General features: G+C 41.9%; 1 protein-coding gene across 6 annotated transcripts in view; it reads right to left on the reverse strand.

Annotated features, from left to right (window-relative positions):
* CDC42BPB (CDC42 binding protein kinase beta) overlaps positions 1 to 20,163 on the reverse strand; it is an 89,920-nt gene extending 69,757 nt beyond the window's left edge. For 3 of the 6 annotated variants that reach the window (XM_054286962.1, XM_054286961.1, XM_054286959.1), the window contains exon 1: positions 19,884 to 20,163. In XM_054286962.1, coding sequence (XP_054142937.1) covers positions 19,884 to 20,061 — 178 coding nt within the window. In that variant the 5' untranslated portion in view covers positions 20,062 to 20,163. The remainder of the gene's footprint in view (positions 1 to 19,883) is intronic. The other 3 variants (XM_054286963.1, XM_054286964.1, XM_054286960.1) reach the window with 1 other exon arrangement.
* Between the last annotated feature and the right edge of the window lie 214 nt (positions 20,164 to 20,377).

A 20,377-nucleotide genomic window follows, 5' to 3' on the forward strand; every position in this document is an offset into this window, starting at 1 on the left:
CCTTTTCCTAAGGTTTTCCCTAAGATTCCCAGCTCTTTCATCAGACTGCATACCAGCCATGGGTTCTCTGGTGGTCCATCAGCCTCTTCAGCCTTAGAACCATCACAGACTAAAATACTGAGCAGAAGTCCAACAATATCTGCAAGCTGGCATTTTCTGCAGAGACCAAAACAAATCAATCTTGCTTCTACTCAAATTTTGCAAGGTTTGCAAAGACGGTACTTTCCTTCCTCTTAAGTCTTGCTAAAAATCTGCAAAGAAAAGATTACTATTCCACAATAAAGGAATTTTTCTGCTCTTATATAACTGCTGATATCCTTCATAAGCTTCATCTTCAGTCCTTTTATTTTTCTCAAGATGATAGTACCCAGCATGGAAGACATATGTACATGAAGCCACATACAGATTTTCCTTGGGACTGTCTGACATCCCAGACATTTGAGACAACTGAATGGGGAGCTACACAACGACTTCAATCCAGGAAATTCATTCTACTCCTGAAGGAGCTCCTCCTTGCTCCTTCTCAACATGCTCCAGCCCATTGTTGCACCATCAGCCTTCATGTGCTATGTCAAACAAGGAACATTTCCAGGCAAAAGCTAACTTGTGTATATCCCATTCCACCCCCTCCCAGCACACTGTTCAACCAATGGGACTCCCACAGAGCTGTGACATGGAGCCCCAGCCCAAGGCAGGGAGCAGGGTGAGGCTGCAGAAGGGCACAATGGCTTTCAGAGCTGAGGTGAATGTGGCGTGGAGCACATGGCTGTACCACAGCCTGCACCACATTAGGACAGGCTCTTCAAAACACATGGTAAACTTTGTAAGAAACACCACAGAATGCAGTATCTGTTTAACTTAGCTTTATTTGTGCCTCAGTTTTTCTGTAGTTCAGGGCCAGATTTTGCAGGTGTTGGAGAGGCCATTTAAGCCACAGCAAATGGCAATCAGATAGTGAAGCACATCAGTAATGGAAAAGTTTTTTCAGGGGGTTTATATGAATCACTACTTCCAAACAGTAAAATTTCAATTATTCCATTTCTTTTATTCCATAACAACACTGTAAATATTTCTAAAATCCACTTATTTTACTGCATGATGAACAATCTCAACAGCATAGTTAGTAATTATTTTGTAGAATTGCCTGAGAATTACAACTGCTCAGAAAAAATTGGTATTTTTCAGATGGTATCAAAGAAGAGATTAAGAAAATCTCAAATTTGAGCTCACCCAAATTTCAATAACATAGGATGAAACTACATTGCATCAGACCCAGCACCTCTTGCACATCCTAAGAAATAAAACAATTCCAATCTGATGACCACATTGTGCTGATATAAGCATACATACACTTACATTTATTAAGCCACCACTTACATCATCAATGTATGAGCAAAGTTCTGACTGCATACTTTATTGAGAAGTAAAACTTAACAGGAAAGCAGTATAGCTGTTTTACCAATCACTTGGTGTAAATGCATGGGGTTTTTTTCTCCAGATATACACAAAATTTTCCTCTCAAGTTACTATAAACACAATATGTGCATTATGTAATAAAACAATTTACACTTTACACTGGTGTTGTATTTACCACATGCCACCTCCTTTATTTATAGAGCTTAGAGGTTTCCAGTAAATTCTTCTTGCCAAAGCACCCTACACAAACGCACTTACAGTAACAGGAGTGAAATTCACCTTATGATGCATCCCCCTTTTCTCTGCTTATAAATTTAGAGTAAAGCATAAAGCAGTTCAATGACACAAGCAGTTCAACTTAGTGGATCGCTGTGGCCAGAGCAGCAGTTCCGTGGATGTGCTCTCTCCCATCAGCTCCAACTAACCCAGCTGGCCTCACCTCACTGACCTGATTCTGCTCACTAAACCAGCAGGATCCCAAGCTACCAAGACACGTAACACATCTATCACCCTGTGGTTAAGGAAATTGAATCATCAAGGGTCGGGAGAGGCTGCTGTGCCAGCAGAAGCACAGAGGGTGACGGAGTGGAGCGTTTCTCCTGAACCTGCTGTCCTCAGGCCCTGGGCTGTGATGAGCTGCCCACACCATGTCCAGCTGTGGCAGAGCTGCACTGCCCTGCTGCTCACAGGGAGCTCCATGGAAAACTGGATAAGGAAGCAGCCAAATGACAATTACCTCTTACCTGACACTTCAGTTCCCAACCAGATCAACACCATCAACTAGGAAATGCAAGGCTAAGGAGATGGGACAATTAGGTGAGCTTACAGAGCTACAGAACTGCACCTGACTTTGTTTTACCCTGAGCTGTTTTTCAATTTTAAGAGTTCAGGTAGCAACAGCTACTTTAAGAACAGGTGTGGCACATCTTTTTCTTCACTTCCTTCTAAATGGCAGCGGGCAGGAGGACATTTTCTCAGACATTACTCACCCTGTTTCAAAACTTGCCTGGAGCTTGAGATCTAATTAAAAGGTCACTGAAAGTCAGATCTTTGCCGTAGGAAAAGGCCACAAAGACATGCAACAAGCAATTACTGTAACCAGGCACAAGAATCTTTGGAGTAGCTCAAGCTACTCAGAAGCAAAGAAAGGAACTGTCTTTAAATCTGCAGAGAATACTAACAAGTCCCATGCTAGGATTTGCTACATATTATACTGGACAGCTCAGAGTGGCTTCTTTATTATTATAAATACTCTCAGGATTTATAACTCTTGTTCACTTCCCTCTCTAGACCAGGAATGTATAGCCAAAGCTATTCTGTCTTGCACTACTTATTGCAATACCACTAGCTGGCAACAAGCAAGAAGACCACTTACAGCAGCACTATTTTCACAGCAGCACTGTTATATTTTCACTGACTTCAAGTGCCAAAGGTCACTACCCACAAAACTCAGGGCAAGCAGGGCATCAGGAGCATGGCCAGGTGCCTGCAGCTGTGAAAAATCACTGGGGTTTGGGGTACTCAGAAGGTAAGCACATCTCCAGAGGGCACATCAGGATGCTTCTTGACAAATTACTTGCTCAGGATGGAAAGAGAGTCGAAAGGGAAGAGAAACACATCTCTCAGCCTTCCAATGCGTGATGAAAACATCACCCAGATAAGGTAACATGCTTCTGATTTCACTGTGCAACTTTTCCTTAATGTCTGACACTGCCTCAGCGTATTTTAAAATTTGTCTATATATATTCCCAGTCTTTCCACATAACACAGTTAAAATTTTAAATGGATAAGAAAAGTCTAAATTTTAACCAAGCGTGGGGAGGATCTGGAAAGTTGAAAAAATCCTACCCCTGGTCTTAGGAGGAGCTTTCAAAACAATGGAGTCAAACTGTATGATAACAGATCATTAGCAGTACAGATTTTAAGTGCTTATGGCTAAAAAAAAAAAAAAGCCAAAAAATTTAATTACCAATTAAATAAACCAAGAAGCCTACAGAATTCTGTTTTAGAATACTGCCCATTTTCCAGCTATCAGTTATTAGCTTGCTACCATCAGCTAATTATTCTGAAGTTTCAAACTGCCCAGGACCATTACATCTGCTATTAAATAATTTTTTAAAAAATTCATTTAAAACAGGGTTTGGTTTTTTAACACACAGTGAATATCCATGAAACAAAACATTCTGGATAAATGATAATCTAGAATTTTAGACATAGAACAGTTTATACAGGTTCAAATTTTTAAACTCTTCTTCAAATCAAAAAGTCATTGTTAGGGGAAGCAAATCTTGGAACAGTTAAGAGTGAATTTTTAAAATTTAACTGAATTAGAACATGACTAAAGAGCTTTAACATCACATGTGTATGCAAAGCATAAGGAACAAGAAACTAAAAATAGAACCCCAAGCCTCTTCCTAGAGACATTTCCAAGTCTCCAAGCATTATAAATTCAGCTTTCTCTAGTACAGGCAGGATGAAGTTCTTCCTTCTTCTCTCCCCCTCATTCTGTATTTTTATCATGCTTTCCTATCCAATTTTTTGGTAATTTATGTACAGTAAACTGAATAAGCTCTTTCCCCTTATCTCAGTATTTTGTGTATCAAAGAACAGTTTTGGTTTTGTTTAGTATTTATAGCCCATCTTTTCTTAACATCTTCACCATGGTATCTTTCAGAAACTCTTAAATCCAGCCTTCTGGATCATGATTCTAGGAAAGCTCTCAACAGACTGCCAGCCCACATGACTTGCTGTTTAATGGACATGCTTCTAGGCATTCCCAAACCTCTTGTAGGCTCCTGGAATCTTATATCCTCAATTCCACTCCAGATCATACCTCCTGTTACTGCACACATGATCAGCAGCAGGCCAAGATCCCTGGGTTCTAGCTGCTTCCCTGTTTCTTATATATTCCTAAAGCTGGTAGGGAACAAAAACCTGTTCAATCACTGTACTCACAATTGCAAATACCCCATCTCACCTCTATGTCTTGTTTCTCAGCTTTTCAAGATAGGCATATCAAGTGAGGAACATCCCAGAAAGTTTTTATATCAGGTGCAGTATCTTAAAACATTCTGCTTTTAAGCTTGTTGTTTAAAACATAAGTTTTCAGTTTTGTACATGCCTCCTTAAGGTGTAACATTATCCACATGCCATTTATGTTTAACTACATCCATGATCCTTTGGCTTTAAGGTTTATTTATTTTTTATTTGAGCAGAGAATTCCTTTTTTTTCTTCCTCATTTATAGTCCATCTAGGCAGGTGTGTTGATTTCAAAACAGAAAATCAAGTACTAAGACATTCAGAACAAGCTGGTAGTAGGCTGGCAATCTCAAATCTTCATCTATACCTCAGGCTCTATTCTGTTGGCTTCCAACCTTTTTCTTTCCTCATACTTAGAAATAACAACCAAACATTTGGAAGCTCCTATGCAACACCAGGGTGAGCACCTGCATGCCAGCAGAGATGCAGCTGGAAAACGCTACTGGTGTAGATGTGCTTTTACAAGTTCCCATTTCCAGAGCAGGAACCAGTAAAGATGCATTAACTTCTTTCCAGAAATCTTCCAACGTAGCACTCGGCCTCTGAGGAGACCACAAGCAGAAGAAGTGACCACAAACAGAAAACCAAGGAATTTTAGTCAATCAAAAAATGGTTTCATCTACTTCAATGCAACTGCAAACTACTACAGACATTGAGCCAGTATTCACACAGATAAAAGCCAAATGGTTGCCCTTCTACTTTCTTACATATCATTTTAGTTATACTCCATTCCTTTTTTTTTCCTTATAGAATTTAATATTTTCCTTTAATAATTTGTCTCCAGTGTCATCTAAGTAAACCTTGGGTACTTTACCCATTTCATTATTGTTTTAGCTCTTCAGTAATATTTTCCAGTTGCATCAACTCACTTTAAAGCACATTCAGTCCCAAACCACAATCTTATAAAGACTGTCAAACTCTTCATCGTTGACACTGTAGTTCAGACAAGGTAGGTTCATTTTTGATATGAGTATTGTGGAGCTAAGGCTATGTAATCCTTTTCTTCCACAAGCTTCTTTGGAATTCTCTAGTGTAAAAGTCTGGGAGAGCTGTCTATTTTTTTTTTTTTCTTTACATAAGATACTCAATATATATGTCACTTAGGGCTCCTTTTTTTTTTCCTAGCCTCATGAAAAATGTTCTCAGTAATACATTATTCCATCTTTGGATTGCCACTGTGAATCAAGCAAGGACATGACATTTATCAGAAATCTCTTGGTAGTTTCATGGCTTTAACATACAGCTCCACTCTGGTTCTGAAGAGCAGGTACACACACAGTGCATGCAGGTCTATGGCAATGGACTGCAGGACACAAATACCCCACAGCACTGGGGGGAAAGATGACTGCTTATAAAACTTATTTTTTTGTTCATCAAATTGCCTGGAAAGGAGTTAAAAAGCCTTGAAGACTATACTTCTGGCAACTGTCCTACTGTTTATACTTTAACAACCCCAAAATTTCACTTTTATAATAATTTCTTTATGTTTAACTATTGTTTTCTATATAATTTGAATTTTAAGACAAGTCCACAGAAGCATCATTTAAAAAAAAAAAGGACAAAACAAAAACATAGGTCCATAAAATCTTTCAAAACAAGTATCAATCATGATAAAAAAGAAGGAACAGTCATGTGTTAAACTACTGCACTGCATTATCTGCATGAGCAGCAAGGGTCACTTTGTCACCATGTCTGTTACTATGCTCAGACTGCACCAGTCATTACTCTTACACAGGAACAGAAATGTACCTAACTGTTTGAAGAAATTTTACAATAGCAGAGTAGCTTATGCAGTTGTTGGCAAAAAACTCACTCCTGACTGACTATTCAGCTGTATTTTAAAGATAGGAAAGAAAACAGGGGCACTTAAAACTGTATTACATTAAATCAAAATTTAAGGAATTTCTCTTCTGAAGAGCCACTCTCTAAGGAATGCATTTTTAAGGAACCAAGAAGTCACTTTGGAATCTCACCTTTCTTATGTGAACATACTTGAACAACTCAAAACCCCAAGTCTAATAAGAATCTTTGTTATCTCACGTGAGAAGTTTTTCATTAAGTACCACCAGTTCCATTTCTCCTTCAAAATTTTTCTTAACAGACATTTTAGTAAAAAAAAATCTCAACCTAAAGTTTACTTTAAAGCACAGGAATTTCTAGAAGCTCCATGTAAAGACATCTCGCTTGACCAAGGTTTGTAGTATATTGACCAATATTTTGGACTTTAAATAATGTTTTTTTCCACTCCTTTCTAATTCACAGATCTGCTTATTTTTTATTCCATTACTATAAATTTTAAAACAAATACTGTGACTCTCCAAAAATCTATTTCTGGATATGTGTTAAAAGATTACAAGCAGACAGTGTTGATTTCCTCTTCCATGAATTGTTATGCACAGCTAAATTTCTTTCCTTGCCAATATTTTTTTTTTTAATTTTTAAACACAAAAGTGATAACAAGCAATCTCCACCCAAGTCCCTCAGAAAATGGAGAGGACAGGTTCTTAAGTGTTATATGGGACATGAGGGGGGAGGAAGAGATGAGGGCAAGGAGATTGATGTAAGAAGTAGGTCTTGCCCATGCTTTCCTCTTGCAGAAAGATAATCCATTATCTTTCACCAGCTGTCACCCACAGAGCTCTGAAGGTGAATTACTGGAGCACATTTTCCAGTGATTATTTATTCTGCAGTTATCAAGCATATCCTTGAAGAAAGAGCTATCATTACCAATGTGCACAATGACATATTACAGTCACTGACACAAAAGATCACTGCTGCCATGTGTGCAAAGTGTGCACTGCTGCTTTGAAGACATCACTGCAAAGTGCCTTCTCTAAATAAGAGAGTATAGAATGAGTAAGAAATGAAAAGTGAGGAGTCTGAACAATTAAATGAAAGAGGAAATTTGGGCATAAGAGGAGGAGAATGGTTTTCTCAGTAGTTTTAAGCAGCAAGACTCAGTCCACAAAAAAAGTTACTGCCATTATTTCACTGTCTTCTTTTTCCCCCAAGGTACCTCCACAGTGTGCAAACACCAGAGCATCTGAAACAACTACACAACACTGTGAGAAAAGTTTCTTCTGAAAAATGAACACACATTATAAACTGCTCAGACACAGACAGACACAGCCCTTGCCCCAGAAGGGCAGTGGACCATTACATTATATAGAGCTCTCAATGAATGCCTTCATGACATAGCTGACAATCTATGTTCTCTGAGAAGGGTATCTACCAGACTTCCAGGTATTTAGGAATGTAGGAATTTTGAAGAATGTTATTATTTTGCATGGGTTTTGCTGTAAGCAAAATACTCAAAGATACAGATATAAATTTACTGTACATAAAGTCAAGTGCCACTTTGATATCTTATAAGTACAAAACAGCACTAAATTAATTTCTTAGGTTTTGTCCCATTTGTACATATAATAATGTTATCCTCATTATTGATAGCACTTCCATATACCAATATGATTTTGAAACACTGAATTTGTTGTGCATTTTGGTTAGCTGAATCTACTATCATCGATCAAGAATATCAGCATTAAAACCATGTTGCAAGTCCAACTTCATGTAAGTCATGAGTTCTCAGTTTACAGAGAAAACAAAAAACCCCAGCTAGTACCTCCCATTACATCTTCCTCTTACGAAGAACATTTGTTTCACCCTTTTGTTAGCAACTGCTTAGCCAGACTCCTTATAGTGCCAGATATAAGCATATTAGGAGCCCTACTGGATAGAGATCCTTTGTGATATGAGAACATATCTAGTACAACAACTAAACCTCTACTTCTCATAAAGGATGATTCAGGCTCACAGTCATGCAGGGAGGGCAGGCTCTTCTGACAGCTCCACAGAGGAATGCTTTAAAATATCCAAGTGCTATCAAGGTTAACTAGACATAAGGAAACCACACTTGGGAGACAGCACTAAACATAAAATATAGGTTCAAAGTTCTTAAAACCTGTTCTGGCAAATTCACTGCCAGGAACAAGGAAACTGGTGCTTTCTTTAAATACATGGAAGAAAAACACGAACAAAATTTAGTTTCCCTTCATTTAACAAGCCTAGTTAAAAGCTTGTCAATACTTATGTTCAGACTCTGGTAAAATGCCAGCCAACCAAGGTGACCACCTGAGACTATCAAAAAAACCAAGTTGTATTAGTTACTTTATCTACAATAAGAAGAAGATGCTATTTCACATATTGCTTTCATTGTGGGAAGTATGAAGAACAACTATTTACTATTAGAGCAGCCATGATGTTAAATACATTTGTTAACTCGAAAAAAAATATACTGAACCTCAGAGTAAACTTAGGTTGGCAGGGACTTCTTGACATCAGAATCCACCCAAATTACTCAAAGCTGAGATAACATCAATCAGGTGACAAAGGGCTTGTCCAGCTGAGGTTTGCTGCCAGGATAAAGAGCCTTTCATCTGTCTGGGTGACTCTTCCATTGCAAGACCATCCTCAGGAGGAGTACTTTTATTTTTCTCTCACAAAGAATCAGAATCCTCCTTGCCATAGCCTGTGTCCACTGTTGGTCCTTCTTGGCAGTGCACCCAGGAAGCACCTGCCTCTCTGTTCTCCCTAACCACACGTGTGGCAGTGGAAGGTGACAATGAGATTCCCCTTCTCCAGGCATCCCAGGCTTTGTTGCGTTTCACATTCTTTAGGCCCTCAGCCACATCAGTGCTTTACTCCCAGACTCACTTCAGCTTCCCAGTGGTTCTTCTGTACTGGGAAGCCCTGAACTAGACACTGTACAAGAGAAGTGGCCTTGGAAGAGTGGTGTAAAGAGAATAACAACCACTTCCCTCAGCCTGCTCACTACACACTCCAGATGCAGTCCTGTACACAGGCAGCTTCCATTTCTACAATGATGCACCACTGACTTTTTCAACTAATGTTTACCAGGATCCACAAATCCTTTTTTGTAAGGCTGCTGTCTAGATGGTCATTCCCCAACTTTTACAGCTGCACATAGCAAGACTCTGCATTTGTCATGCTAAATTTTGTGATGTTTCACAGTGTGAGGGAAGTATAATGCTATATACAAAAGGTAGAGGATGGAATGTAGTATCTGCTATCCCCACCCTCAAAACATGCCTGAAACATTAAACACAATCTTTATGATGTTTAACACTACCCACAAGAACAGGAAGTCTGTACCTAGATAACCTACATACAGCTTTGGTTCTGTCAGGATAAACCAGGGCAACTTCTCCTGGTCTGAGCCACTCAAACAATGCATACCTTCAACACAGATGAAAATTACTGCAAAGCCCTTTCCTAAGGGCAGTAAAAGCTTCTTCCCAAATAGCTTCTAATTTTCTTAATTAAAAATCTCCCACTTCCCTCCTTCACAAAATGTCAGGGCTTTTATCTTCACAATTCACATCAGGGTCAACTTCAAGATGCACATGGATTGATTATTTCTAGCCACAGATGTAAACCTGACTGGGTCATGCCTGCCAGGGTCAAGCCTGCCCAGTATAGCCCCACATCCAATCCAGTAAATCCTGCTGGCCCACAGTAGTAAACACACACTGATAACCAGAGTTCAGTTGCCTTAATAACCAGTAAATACTTCTAGGGGAAGATAAAGACAATCTGTGGCTCTGATACAGCCTCCAGTGAGGCATCCCCACACCATGTTGTCCCAGGTTATCTGGAGTACCAGGCCAGAAGAACCACAGTTTAAAAACAGCTGTGTGTGTACTGACATTATTCCCAGCTTAAATATCAACTGTCCAGGAAACCAAAGGCTGAACTAACTGGTAATGGAAATCTTCAATTACACACCAGAGTAAGTTAACTCAGTCAAACTTTTCCTCTATGCAGTGATATGATGCCACATAACCTAAGGCATTTTACTGCAACTAGTTAAAGCTGCTCTGGGAGGAAAATGTGTGTGCTTCCTCCCTGTGACACAGCTGACCTGCAACTTCTCAGTCTGCTCTGACAGATGAAGTGCTGTGAGTTTAGGAAAAATACCTATTATCCATTAAAGGCAGAAATATTAAATACCACAGGCTCCAGCCTTCACTCTGCACTTACAACCCAACATCTACCAGTTACTCCACTGTGAGGTCTAGATCACTTTTAGCCTCTTGTACATGTAAAACTTTTCTTCTCACGGCCTCCCATGGTTCTGAATCACAAAAATGTATTTTCCTTCAAAATGTGTAACTTGAGAGCATTCCAGGGCAACAATGCCACCCTAAAAGTAGCTCTGATAGGGAGAACAGAATGAGATTCCCTCCTTGGCTTAAAGAGCATACAAACTAAAAAGAAAGAAAATGTTTTTGATATTACATCAGATATTACATTCCCATTTCATGCTTACATAGTGAAAGCACTCACAGACTAGACACAAAAACCTACATCCTTAATTTAAAAATTTCAATACAAACATCTGACTCAAGTACACCTGACTCTAGGAAAAACTCCTAACAATAGGAAAAATTTGCTTTTTGTCCTTTGGATCCAGAGTCCAAAAACTAAAAGCCTGCAGAGCTTGCACACTGGGTGACCATCTCTCAGGGCTCATAAGAGACAGACCACAGCCATGCAGTCATGACACACAGAAATGGGGGTGACACATGACAACCTAACTAATCCTATCAGAAAAGGAGCTAAATCTAAAGACTAAACATGCATCTTAAAAAGCAAACCTTTGGGAACATATTTCAAAATGATATAATAGGATCTTCATGCCTGGAGTCACCCTCCTGCTGTTCCTACTCTGCCTTAATTACAGTAAAATAAAAGGCACTCCGAACACTCCAGCTTCCTGTATTGATAATCCAAGTCACATGGACAGCAGCAAGGCTGGCAGCACACAGAAATGCTCCATGAAGAAGCCAACTTTTGAGGAAGGATGTGTAAAATAGATCACAGAAACCATGTTATAACATCAGCAATCCTAAGGTGTGCAAGGCAATGGAGACAATCCCCATCCACTCCCAAGGTACACATCAAATCTCTGTAAGAAGTAGTGGGGGGAACCAGGGACAGAGGAATTCCTCAATAGTGGGGAAAAGATTCCAGATGTCCCATGAGAATTACCATGCAATTACAAGAAACCTTGTCCTCCTCAGATGAGGACAGAGATTTCAAAGGCACACAGTTTAGTTCTTAGGCTAAGGGACCATTACTGGCAGAGAAATCATAATATACAACCCCTATAGCTCTATAGTGGTTGCTGTGCTTTGGGTAAAGTCATACCTCCTGCAAAAAGAATGAATCCACATCCCACGAACTACACAGTCCCAAATAAAGTACAATATTGCCAGAATTGCTGCAACACTTCTTTAAGTCTGACTTCCATATACCTACTCAAACTAGTTTAAAACAGGTGTCATCTTACTTGTTCCTTCACCTTTCACCAAATCTTTTTATGACAATTAGAATCACATTTCACATTTAAGCTGAATTGAAAGTCCAGACAGAATTTTGTATTGACTTTTCCAAAACCCTGAGCATGAACATCTCACTAAACTGGCATAAACATTCCAAGCAAGACTGCACAAATTATCCATGTTTATTTTTATGTTGGAGAACAATTATAAATTATGAAAAGAATTTGGGATATATTCAAAATTGGTGCTGCTTCTGACCTCTTCTCAGCCTTTTGGGGAAAGGCACCTAAACATATTCGCCCCTCAATGGTACTGCACTTAAATTAAGAACTATACCTCAGACTTCACTAATGCACATCTGATTAATAAATTCCACACAGTTTCAATGATTTAATATTTGGTAAAGATATTTCTAAAGCTCAAACTCCTTTATAGATGTCTTAGGTTGGGTATCCAGAGGAACTAATCACATTTGAAGCTTTAGGCCATGGTTAAGTAATAACACGTTTCAGTGTTAAGACCCTGATGACATGAATGATAGAAATTAAGATCTCAGGCACTTGAGGATGCCTAAGGCCTCAGCTGGAAATGATGGATGCACACACTTAATCTGAATGCACTCTAAGTATATCTCCAGACATGATTACTGAGGTCTATGCAAAATCAGGGCTTAAGAAAACAGTGTGTAGTTTCCTACTGAAGAAAGCTACATTCATTATAGTGAACAAGATCTTCAGAAATGAAAGCCTGCATTCTGGCAACCTGCATATGCTGATGAGAAAAATGGGCTGGAAGCTTTTAGTGTTAGGAGACAGCTAAAAAATGAACAGATCACATTGAACCACAGAGCAAATGTACATACAAATTCTCAGACCTGGAGAATACTTTAAATTAAATCCCTTAAAAAAATTGAAAATATATAGAATAAAATGCAAAACCCCTAGCACTTCAGTGGGACATAACAGTGAGCATGATTCAAGCCCTTTGGTAAATCAAGAATACACTGGAACTCCCAAGTGTACCTTAGGCAACTTAGGAAACAAAGGTCAATTCTATTTAAAGTATTATCAAAAGCAAAAATACATTTAAAAGCTTGAACAAGTTCTTCTAGTTTTCTAAACAGTTTATTTGTGGTCCATTGTCCTACTGATTTTTTCAGACTTTGGTAATGAAAAAGATGAACCCATAACATTTTTCATAATCCTAGGCACTGCATTCTGTTAATGGCACAGACAAATTTGCAATTGTTAAGTTTTATAATTCTTCCTTTTTGTAACACCCATCTTAAACCAGCTTGCATGAATTGCCTCAAATTACATGCAAGGGAAAAAGTGAAATTTTTTATAAATTTAAAGAATCTGTAGTTTAACATTCCCAGCTAATCTCAATTACAGATCAACATTCCTAAAACCTAAAATACTAATATTCAACCATAAAGTAGAAGTAACTTGCTAAAAAATGCTAATGAAACAAGTATTTTCAGTTCTGATTCACACAATTAAAGTCATTTATTTTAGTAGGTGGAAGAAACTGACTCCATGCCACACATTAATTTGTTTGCAAAAAAATTGTTTGCAAAAATAGATTAGTTCAATTTAATTCGATAAAAAAGTTCATTGTACTAGATCTGTTGATTAAATTGACTTTCAAGACATTTCCACTGACCGTGTTTAACTCTGACAACCATGCAAGTTTTAAGGATGCAAATTGAGTCATTTTTTTGCAAAATATTATATCTTAATATTATCTGTGAAAACTCAATATGAAAATAATTTAGATTTGCAAGTGAAACAAGTCAGAAAAAAAGTTAGATTTATGGATGCTTATGAAATCTTACTTCTGCATTACAATCTTACACTTTATCATGTACCATCTAGAAACTACTAGCTGCACACATATTTTCCTGTATGAAGAAAAACTTATCAGTAGCTTATTTACCCCCTTCTGAGTTTTCATAGATAAACAAAATTTAAATGCAAAATATAGATCCCAGCCTTCAATACACCACATAATTCCTCAAGCCCTAACTAAAGACTGGTGCTATTTATTAGCACCCTCATGCACAGGAGAAAAGCAATAGTGACTTCCTTCTTTGGGACAAAAGACAATGTACACCCAGGCCATCTGTCACTTCACCAGCACATGCCAGCGGGCCTCTCTCAGGATCCCCCAGACCCTGTTACTTTGCCACTACTAAAACATGACTGCAACATCCAGTCCCAGTGCTTCACAGCATGAAGTTTTACTGAAAAAGTCATTAAAAGATTCTGTCTCATTCTAAAAAGAACAGATTAAAACAGTTGTCCTGTAAGGAGTCCAGCATCACACAGCAGCAGGATTTTAACCACATGCCCTCATGTCACTACACTGACTACAATGTTGTCAAAGCTAACATGGCAGTTAGGATTAATTCAAGTTGAAGTAGCCCAAACATACATCTTTGGAAAGAACAAAACCAGTTTCATCAAAGCAGAGAATGCAGGAAACTGGGATTCAGCAGCCAGGCTCACACTGTTCTGCCAGATGACCATTGTGACCTCGTTACAGAAGGTGATCCAAGCTATGGTGCCCCACCAGGGAAGAGTTCCGGCTGCATCCACACTGCACAAAAAGCCCCATGGTCACCACCACCATCATCACTCCCCTCTCCAGGACATCTGCAAGGCACCTGCAGCTGCACCCTGCCCCAGTGGCCCCCAGTGCACACCCTCCTGCCCCTGGCTCTGGTGTAAGGAATCATAGCAGGCTTTGGGGGATAGAGGATGATGTAGAGGGGACTTAGCCAAAACCTGAAATTCAGTTTTTTTTATTCATCAGCTGTCTTCATTATCCAACCCTGTCACTTCACACACGTGCCCAACAGGCTTATCACTTACTGCAGAGCTTCTGCCTGCACAGAGAAGGACATTATATGAGCTGGCAGAGCCTGAGGCCCCTTCCTGAATTTTTATGTGTATTTCTGCAAGCAGGGGAAGGAGAGGAGTGCCAAAGGGAAGGAGTAAAGGAATTTAAGCCCTCAAGTCAAGAGATATGACATGTTATCAAGTGACAGTTTTTCCTGGTGTAACCCCAAAAAACCAACAGATCCTCATAAGCAACCCTCAAAGTCCATGAGCTCTGAGGTCATCTCAAAACCACTTGAGGACAGTTCTGCCTTCCATGCTAGCAGCACACTTGTCACACACTGTGCCCCTGCCCTTAGCCAGTGCTTTTTCTAGCACAGCAGTACCTGTGGCACAGGAGCAGGTCAATTCTGCAGCTGGTTTAGAAGATGCTCTAGTGCAGGCTGGAAAGACCTTTCAGGCTCACATGTACACTTCTGAACATCACTGCTCTCAGGCTGACAGAACAGGCTCTGCACTGCTCTGACACAAAGGCCTCCCTGCAAGGTTATCCCTTCTCTAATTAGGTATATTTTATCTGAAAGGTTAAGGTGTCTCTTAAGCAGAACTGAAAGGAGGAGAGACTACTGACTTGGAGTCAACTTGCAGAGCTCACAGAGCCCCTCCAAATGGAAGATCCAAACTTGAAGCACCAGTCCCAACAGTGACCTAGAGTTGTGATCACTGCACCAGCACAGCAGCCCTTCCCAGTCAATGCTCTGTGCATGATTTTTTCCATCTATGGTCCAGACACAAGTGGAACAAATATATACCCAAAAGTGGCAATTCAGGGCCAGGCTAGAGGTTGCTTTAAGCACTCTGTGTACATTTTTTCTCTCCTCTAGTCCACACTGGAAATATATTGATATTACTACAACAGCATCCAATGTCTATTATGCCAGACTGTCTTCAAGAGTTCAGCAGCAAGTGCCAAGCTGGCCTACTTGTGCTAATCATCTGCATCTTCTTCATGTTCCCCACAGCTTCAGCATCCTTAGAGTTCCTCTCAGGAAAAAAGAAAAACAAACACAGAGACAGAAAACTCCACCACCACTATCCAAAAGCAGAACACCACTCTAGCTGGGAACACAGAAGGTAAGTCAGCATTCAAATTGACAGGTCATAACAAGTGAGGAGAAACATTCCACAGAAGTGTTTTGTGAGTCTGCATCAAACAAAACCAACAAACTACTAAACTACTCTGGCATGGGGTTTGAGGTGCTGCCACAGAGAGAACCAGCCAGCACAGAGTCTGGGAGTGAGACAACACTGCATGAAGTGTTTGGGGACACGTGCCACCTTGCCCTCTGCAGCAGGCCAGCGGTATCAAACAGGGTCAGAGGAAACAAAGGCTGAAGCAAGGGAGGCTGTGCAGCACCAGGATCATTTTGAATACAAATAAAGCCCATTCCTGAGACTCCTCTGAAGGTGTTTGACTGCTGGTTGCAATTGTGACAAGCAGCTGTCCAAAAACGGAGCAGCCGGTTGTGCCAGTCCCTGGTGACTGGAAGGAAGGGGCAGCGAGCACCAGCCACAGCCTGCTAAGATAACTCCTGAAAAACAAGGTGATGTCAAGCCAGCACAGAAGTGATGCCAGCCAGCAAGGTGGCCTGCAAGCAGCCACTCCAGCACAGGGTTATGCAAGACTCAGATGGCTCAGTGTGAGAGAACGAGAGGCTCCGTGGGGAGGAACGTGCTGTGCCTGAAAGCTGAAGGACAGGTGGTGCAGACACCTGAGCTGTGACTGTGCTGCTCTAGCACTCTTGTGCTTCTCTCCTTGTCAGTGTAAACAAGGGACAGCATTTTCTGCAGGAAAAGTCTCTTGGGACATCCCCCTGCAGTGCATGGACAACACACACTGCAGCACCCACAGTCCATCAGGGAAATCCAAAGTCCATGCAGCCTCCTCAGTGCCTGCTGACAGCTCCAGGCAGTCCCACTTTCAGACAGGAATGAGCAAAGCCAACTGGAATAAACAGGACTCTCTGCTATATCTCACTCTAGGAGCAGCAGATGCAGCTCCTACAGTTTAAAAGACACTAAGCACAGATTTGGGAAGTCCTTTCTGAGCATGTAGACATGGGTCTGTTACCTAACAGACTTGGATTCAATTCCCACTGAGACTATTGAGCATTATTTCAATATCTTTCATATAAACAATATAACAGTGATAACCAACTGGGTGTGAGCTTATTCAACAGAAGTTATAAATAAAAATAACTACAAGAAAAGGACTTTGGACTCCTCACTTGCAGTTCAGCTAGCTCTTCTCAAAGACACTTGGCATAAAGATATGTGTATTCTACGTCCAGTATAGGGAAAGAACAGACTGTTTGAAAGCTCCATTCACCATGGGAAAGCTATAATTGACAAGGTTAAAATGGCAGATTCTTACAAGATTTGTAAAGCAATGGAAGCCACAAGCTGCCTCAAGGCAAAGGACCACACCCTGTGCTCTTCTATGGTTAGCAAATAGGAAGAGGATTTAAGCCTGTGGCTGGACTACCAGGAAGCAGCAGAGGAATTAATAGGACAGAAGCAATGGGATGCACCATTTGGAGTTTATCAGCCTCCACAGGTAAGGTGCAAAGCTCCCACAGATGTTGAATAGAGAGGGGGTGGCCTAAGTCTCACAAGATGAACATGGGACTTAATTTTGTGGACTCCCCATTTCTCCAGCATCCACCAGCTACAGAGTATGAGCAGCACCATGCTCTGTCAGAAAGCAGAGATATCCATGTCCAGCAACTACACCACACAGCTCACCATCTCCTCTGCACCCCACAGCCAGAGAAATAACCCTGCCTCCCCTACCACGCCTGAACTCCATTTTCTCTGGCCAATTAAGAAGGCAAGCAAGTCCATTAGCCACGCTGAATCATTTCCAGGGAATTTCACAGGTGTGATACCTCACACCCAGTTTTAAAATCACAATTGTAAAAAAAATGTTTGTTCTATAGCTCATCTTAATTCAAATTTAATACCTATGCAGCTTATTTCCATTGTCAGTGGTAAGTCTCCATTTTGTCTAAAGGAAATTCCTTCTGTCTCCAGTTGATAAAGAAACACTGATCTTCAAAGTATATCCCAAATATTTAACTACACTCTGATGCTTCTACAGACACATAACAGCACAGAAAACTTGTGCACATTAATCCAGAATATCTTCTAACAGCAAATCAGGCTGTAATTAAGACACATCATGACATAAGGAAGATTAGCATGTTTGGCATGATATTTTCCTTATTAGCTGGAGGCAGAAACAAGTTCCTTGTCAGTGGAAACACACTGTGAGGGCATTAGGACGCAGATAAAAGGCGTCTCATTGCTGGCACTTACTTGTTTTTAACAGCTTGAAGGAAAGGAAGGAACACACAGTATCAACTGCAATTGGTTTTAAGGGTATCCCTTGTTGATGGAACACAAATATCCAGTCCAGACTTAGGGCCACCCCTTTACCATCAAGAGCCTGGATTACAAACTTTTATCCCTACTCTGCAGCACCAGATGGTAGCTCACATACATTTCAATTATTTATTGAATAGGCACTTTGTTATAGCAGGGTAATCCCACACTGCAGTAAAACCTACACACTGTTTTTATTGCGAGCTATACTTTTCATCAAGTCAGTAACCTTTTCACATTCAGTGAGCACAATAAATAGAATTAAAAGAAGCGATTTTATAAACAATTGGATAATCGGCCTCTCCATCACACAAAAATGACAACGCTGGGATCAATCAGTAAGACACAACCACCAGCAGCGCTATAGAAAAAGCATATCATTCTCTGGCCTGCCCCAAATCCTTCCAACTTCAGTTTTCAAAGTATGCTGCAGTCTGATCTATCACACTTAACAATTTGCTGGTGCTCACTCCTTCAAGCCATCAGCTTGAAAACAAAAAGCCCTGAATGCTCTTTGCAGAAGACATACAAAGCTCCCATGACAAAACAAATAATCAATGTTCCCCAGGCTGCAGCCTTGCGGGGCAGATGTGATAAAGTGGTTAATTATTCAGTTGGCAATCGCATTACTGACGTCAATAGAAGAGTCCAGGAAGTGAATCCTCTTAGTTTGTTAGTGTGTGACAAAGAGTGGTGGTCCCCACAGAAATTAAGGAGAACCAGCTGTCCCTTCATGTTAGTGCTCTGGTCTCTAGTGCTAAAGACACACATTTGCATTTACTGAAGTAAATCTGCCCCTCCCTCTCCCTTAGGAAATCCTTTGTTTTGTTGGTTGGGGGGGTTTTTTTGTTGTTTTTTTGATTTTTTAAGAGTGCTCTTTTAAAGCCTAATTAACTGTACATGCATGGAACAGCTGATAAACGGGGCAACGTTCTCGTGAGCAATGATCATTCCTCCCTCCCCTCCAATTCTTATTCCACGGAGAAGTTAAGTCACCTTCGTCACACATTATTATTCATAACTTACTCAGCTGAATAAACCAGTCAGCCACCACGGCCTTTTTAACATAAATTCATTTAGACATGCAGCAGAATCCCTGCTCTCCACATACCTCTAGTCAATAGCCTTAACTAACCAACATTGGATGGAAAACTTTTATCCTAAGTGCCATCAAAAGTATCCACATCTTCTTTTGTCAGCATGCTCCGGACTATTGGAGGTCTCTCGTTATCAGGCTGCTGAACAGTAGGGAACCATTAAACAAAGCTCTTAGAAAGGCTGCCTAGAAATACTCTGTCCTTGGGGGGCATGCCCAAATTAAGAAAGACAGCATGATGAACGGGAACTGTTGTTTCTTCGAGCCACAAACACACGCACGCCCTCTCTAAAGCAAGGAGCCGGCACCAGAGCAACATTTCAAAGCCTGAGCCCGGTGCTCTGCCCTGCTCCCCTCCCCCAGGTAGGAAACCCTCCGAGGAGCACTGGATTAGCCTGACGTTTGGGGCTAAGCCGAGCACGGTTTCAGGCCAAGGACACTCCGCCGCTGCCGGCCGCCAAGCGGTTCGCCTGGGACCGAGGGAGGAGACCGGGAGGGTCAAGGCCCGGCTGGCGGCGGGGGTGTTCCCCAGGGAGGCGCCGCATCCAGGGGCGGCGTCTCCGGCCGCTGCCGGGAGCGGCGGTGGGAGCGCACGGCGGGGCCGGGCCGCCCCCGGCCTCCCGCCGCCCCTCACGGGCACCGCGCGCAGCCCCCGCCCCGCGGCCCCCGCGCGGGCTCACCCCACTCGAGGAAGTCGGACACGTATCGGTCGCGGCGGAGCGGCGAGTCGCGGCTGCACTCGGCGTAGACGCCGACCAGGAGGTCGAGCAGGGTCTCCACGCTCAGCACGCTGTCGTGCCGCTGCGGCCCGTCCAGCACCAGCTGCTCCAGCCGCTTCAGCCGCACCTTGGCCGACATGGTGCCGCTCGGGCGGCGGGCGCGGGGCGCGCACGGGACGGGGCGAAGCGAAGGCCCCGGGGCTCAGCCGCTCTCAGCCGCCCCGCGCCGCCTCCCGCGGCCGAGCGGCTCCTTCCACGGGCTCCGCGTCGGGCACGGACGGTCCATGGGCCGGACCCGGCCACCCCCCGCGCCGCTCCGCTGCGGCCTCGCCCCGGCGGCGGGGAAGGGCCGATCCCGCTGCCGATCCCGCTCCTCCTCCCCGGGCCCGGCGCGTCCCTCGGAGCGCCTCCGGCCACGCCCACCGCGCGGCGCCCGCGCGCTCCGACGTGGGCAG

Source organism: Melozone crissalis, unplaced genomic scaffold (assembly GCF_028551555.1).
Source record: "Melozone crissalis strain CALT ecotype California unplaced genomic scaffold, PUWL_Pcris_2 ptg000056l_1, whole genome shotgun sequence".
In the NCBI taxonomy this organism is placed as follows: Eukaryota; Metazoa; Chordata; class Aves; order Passeriformes; family Passerellidae; genus Melozone; species Melozone crissalis.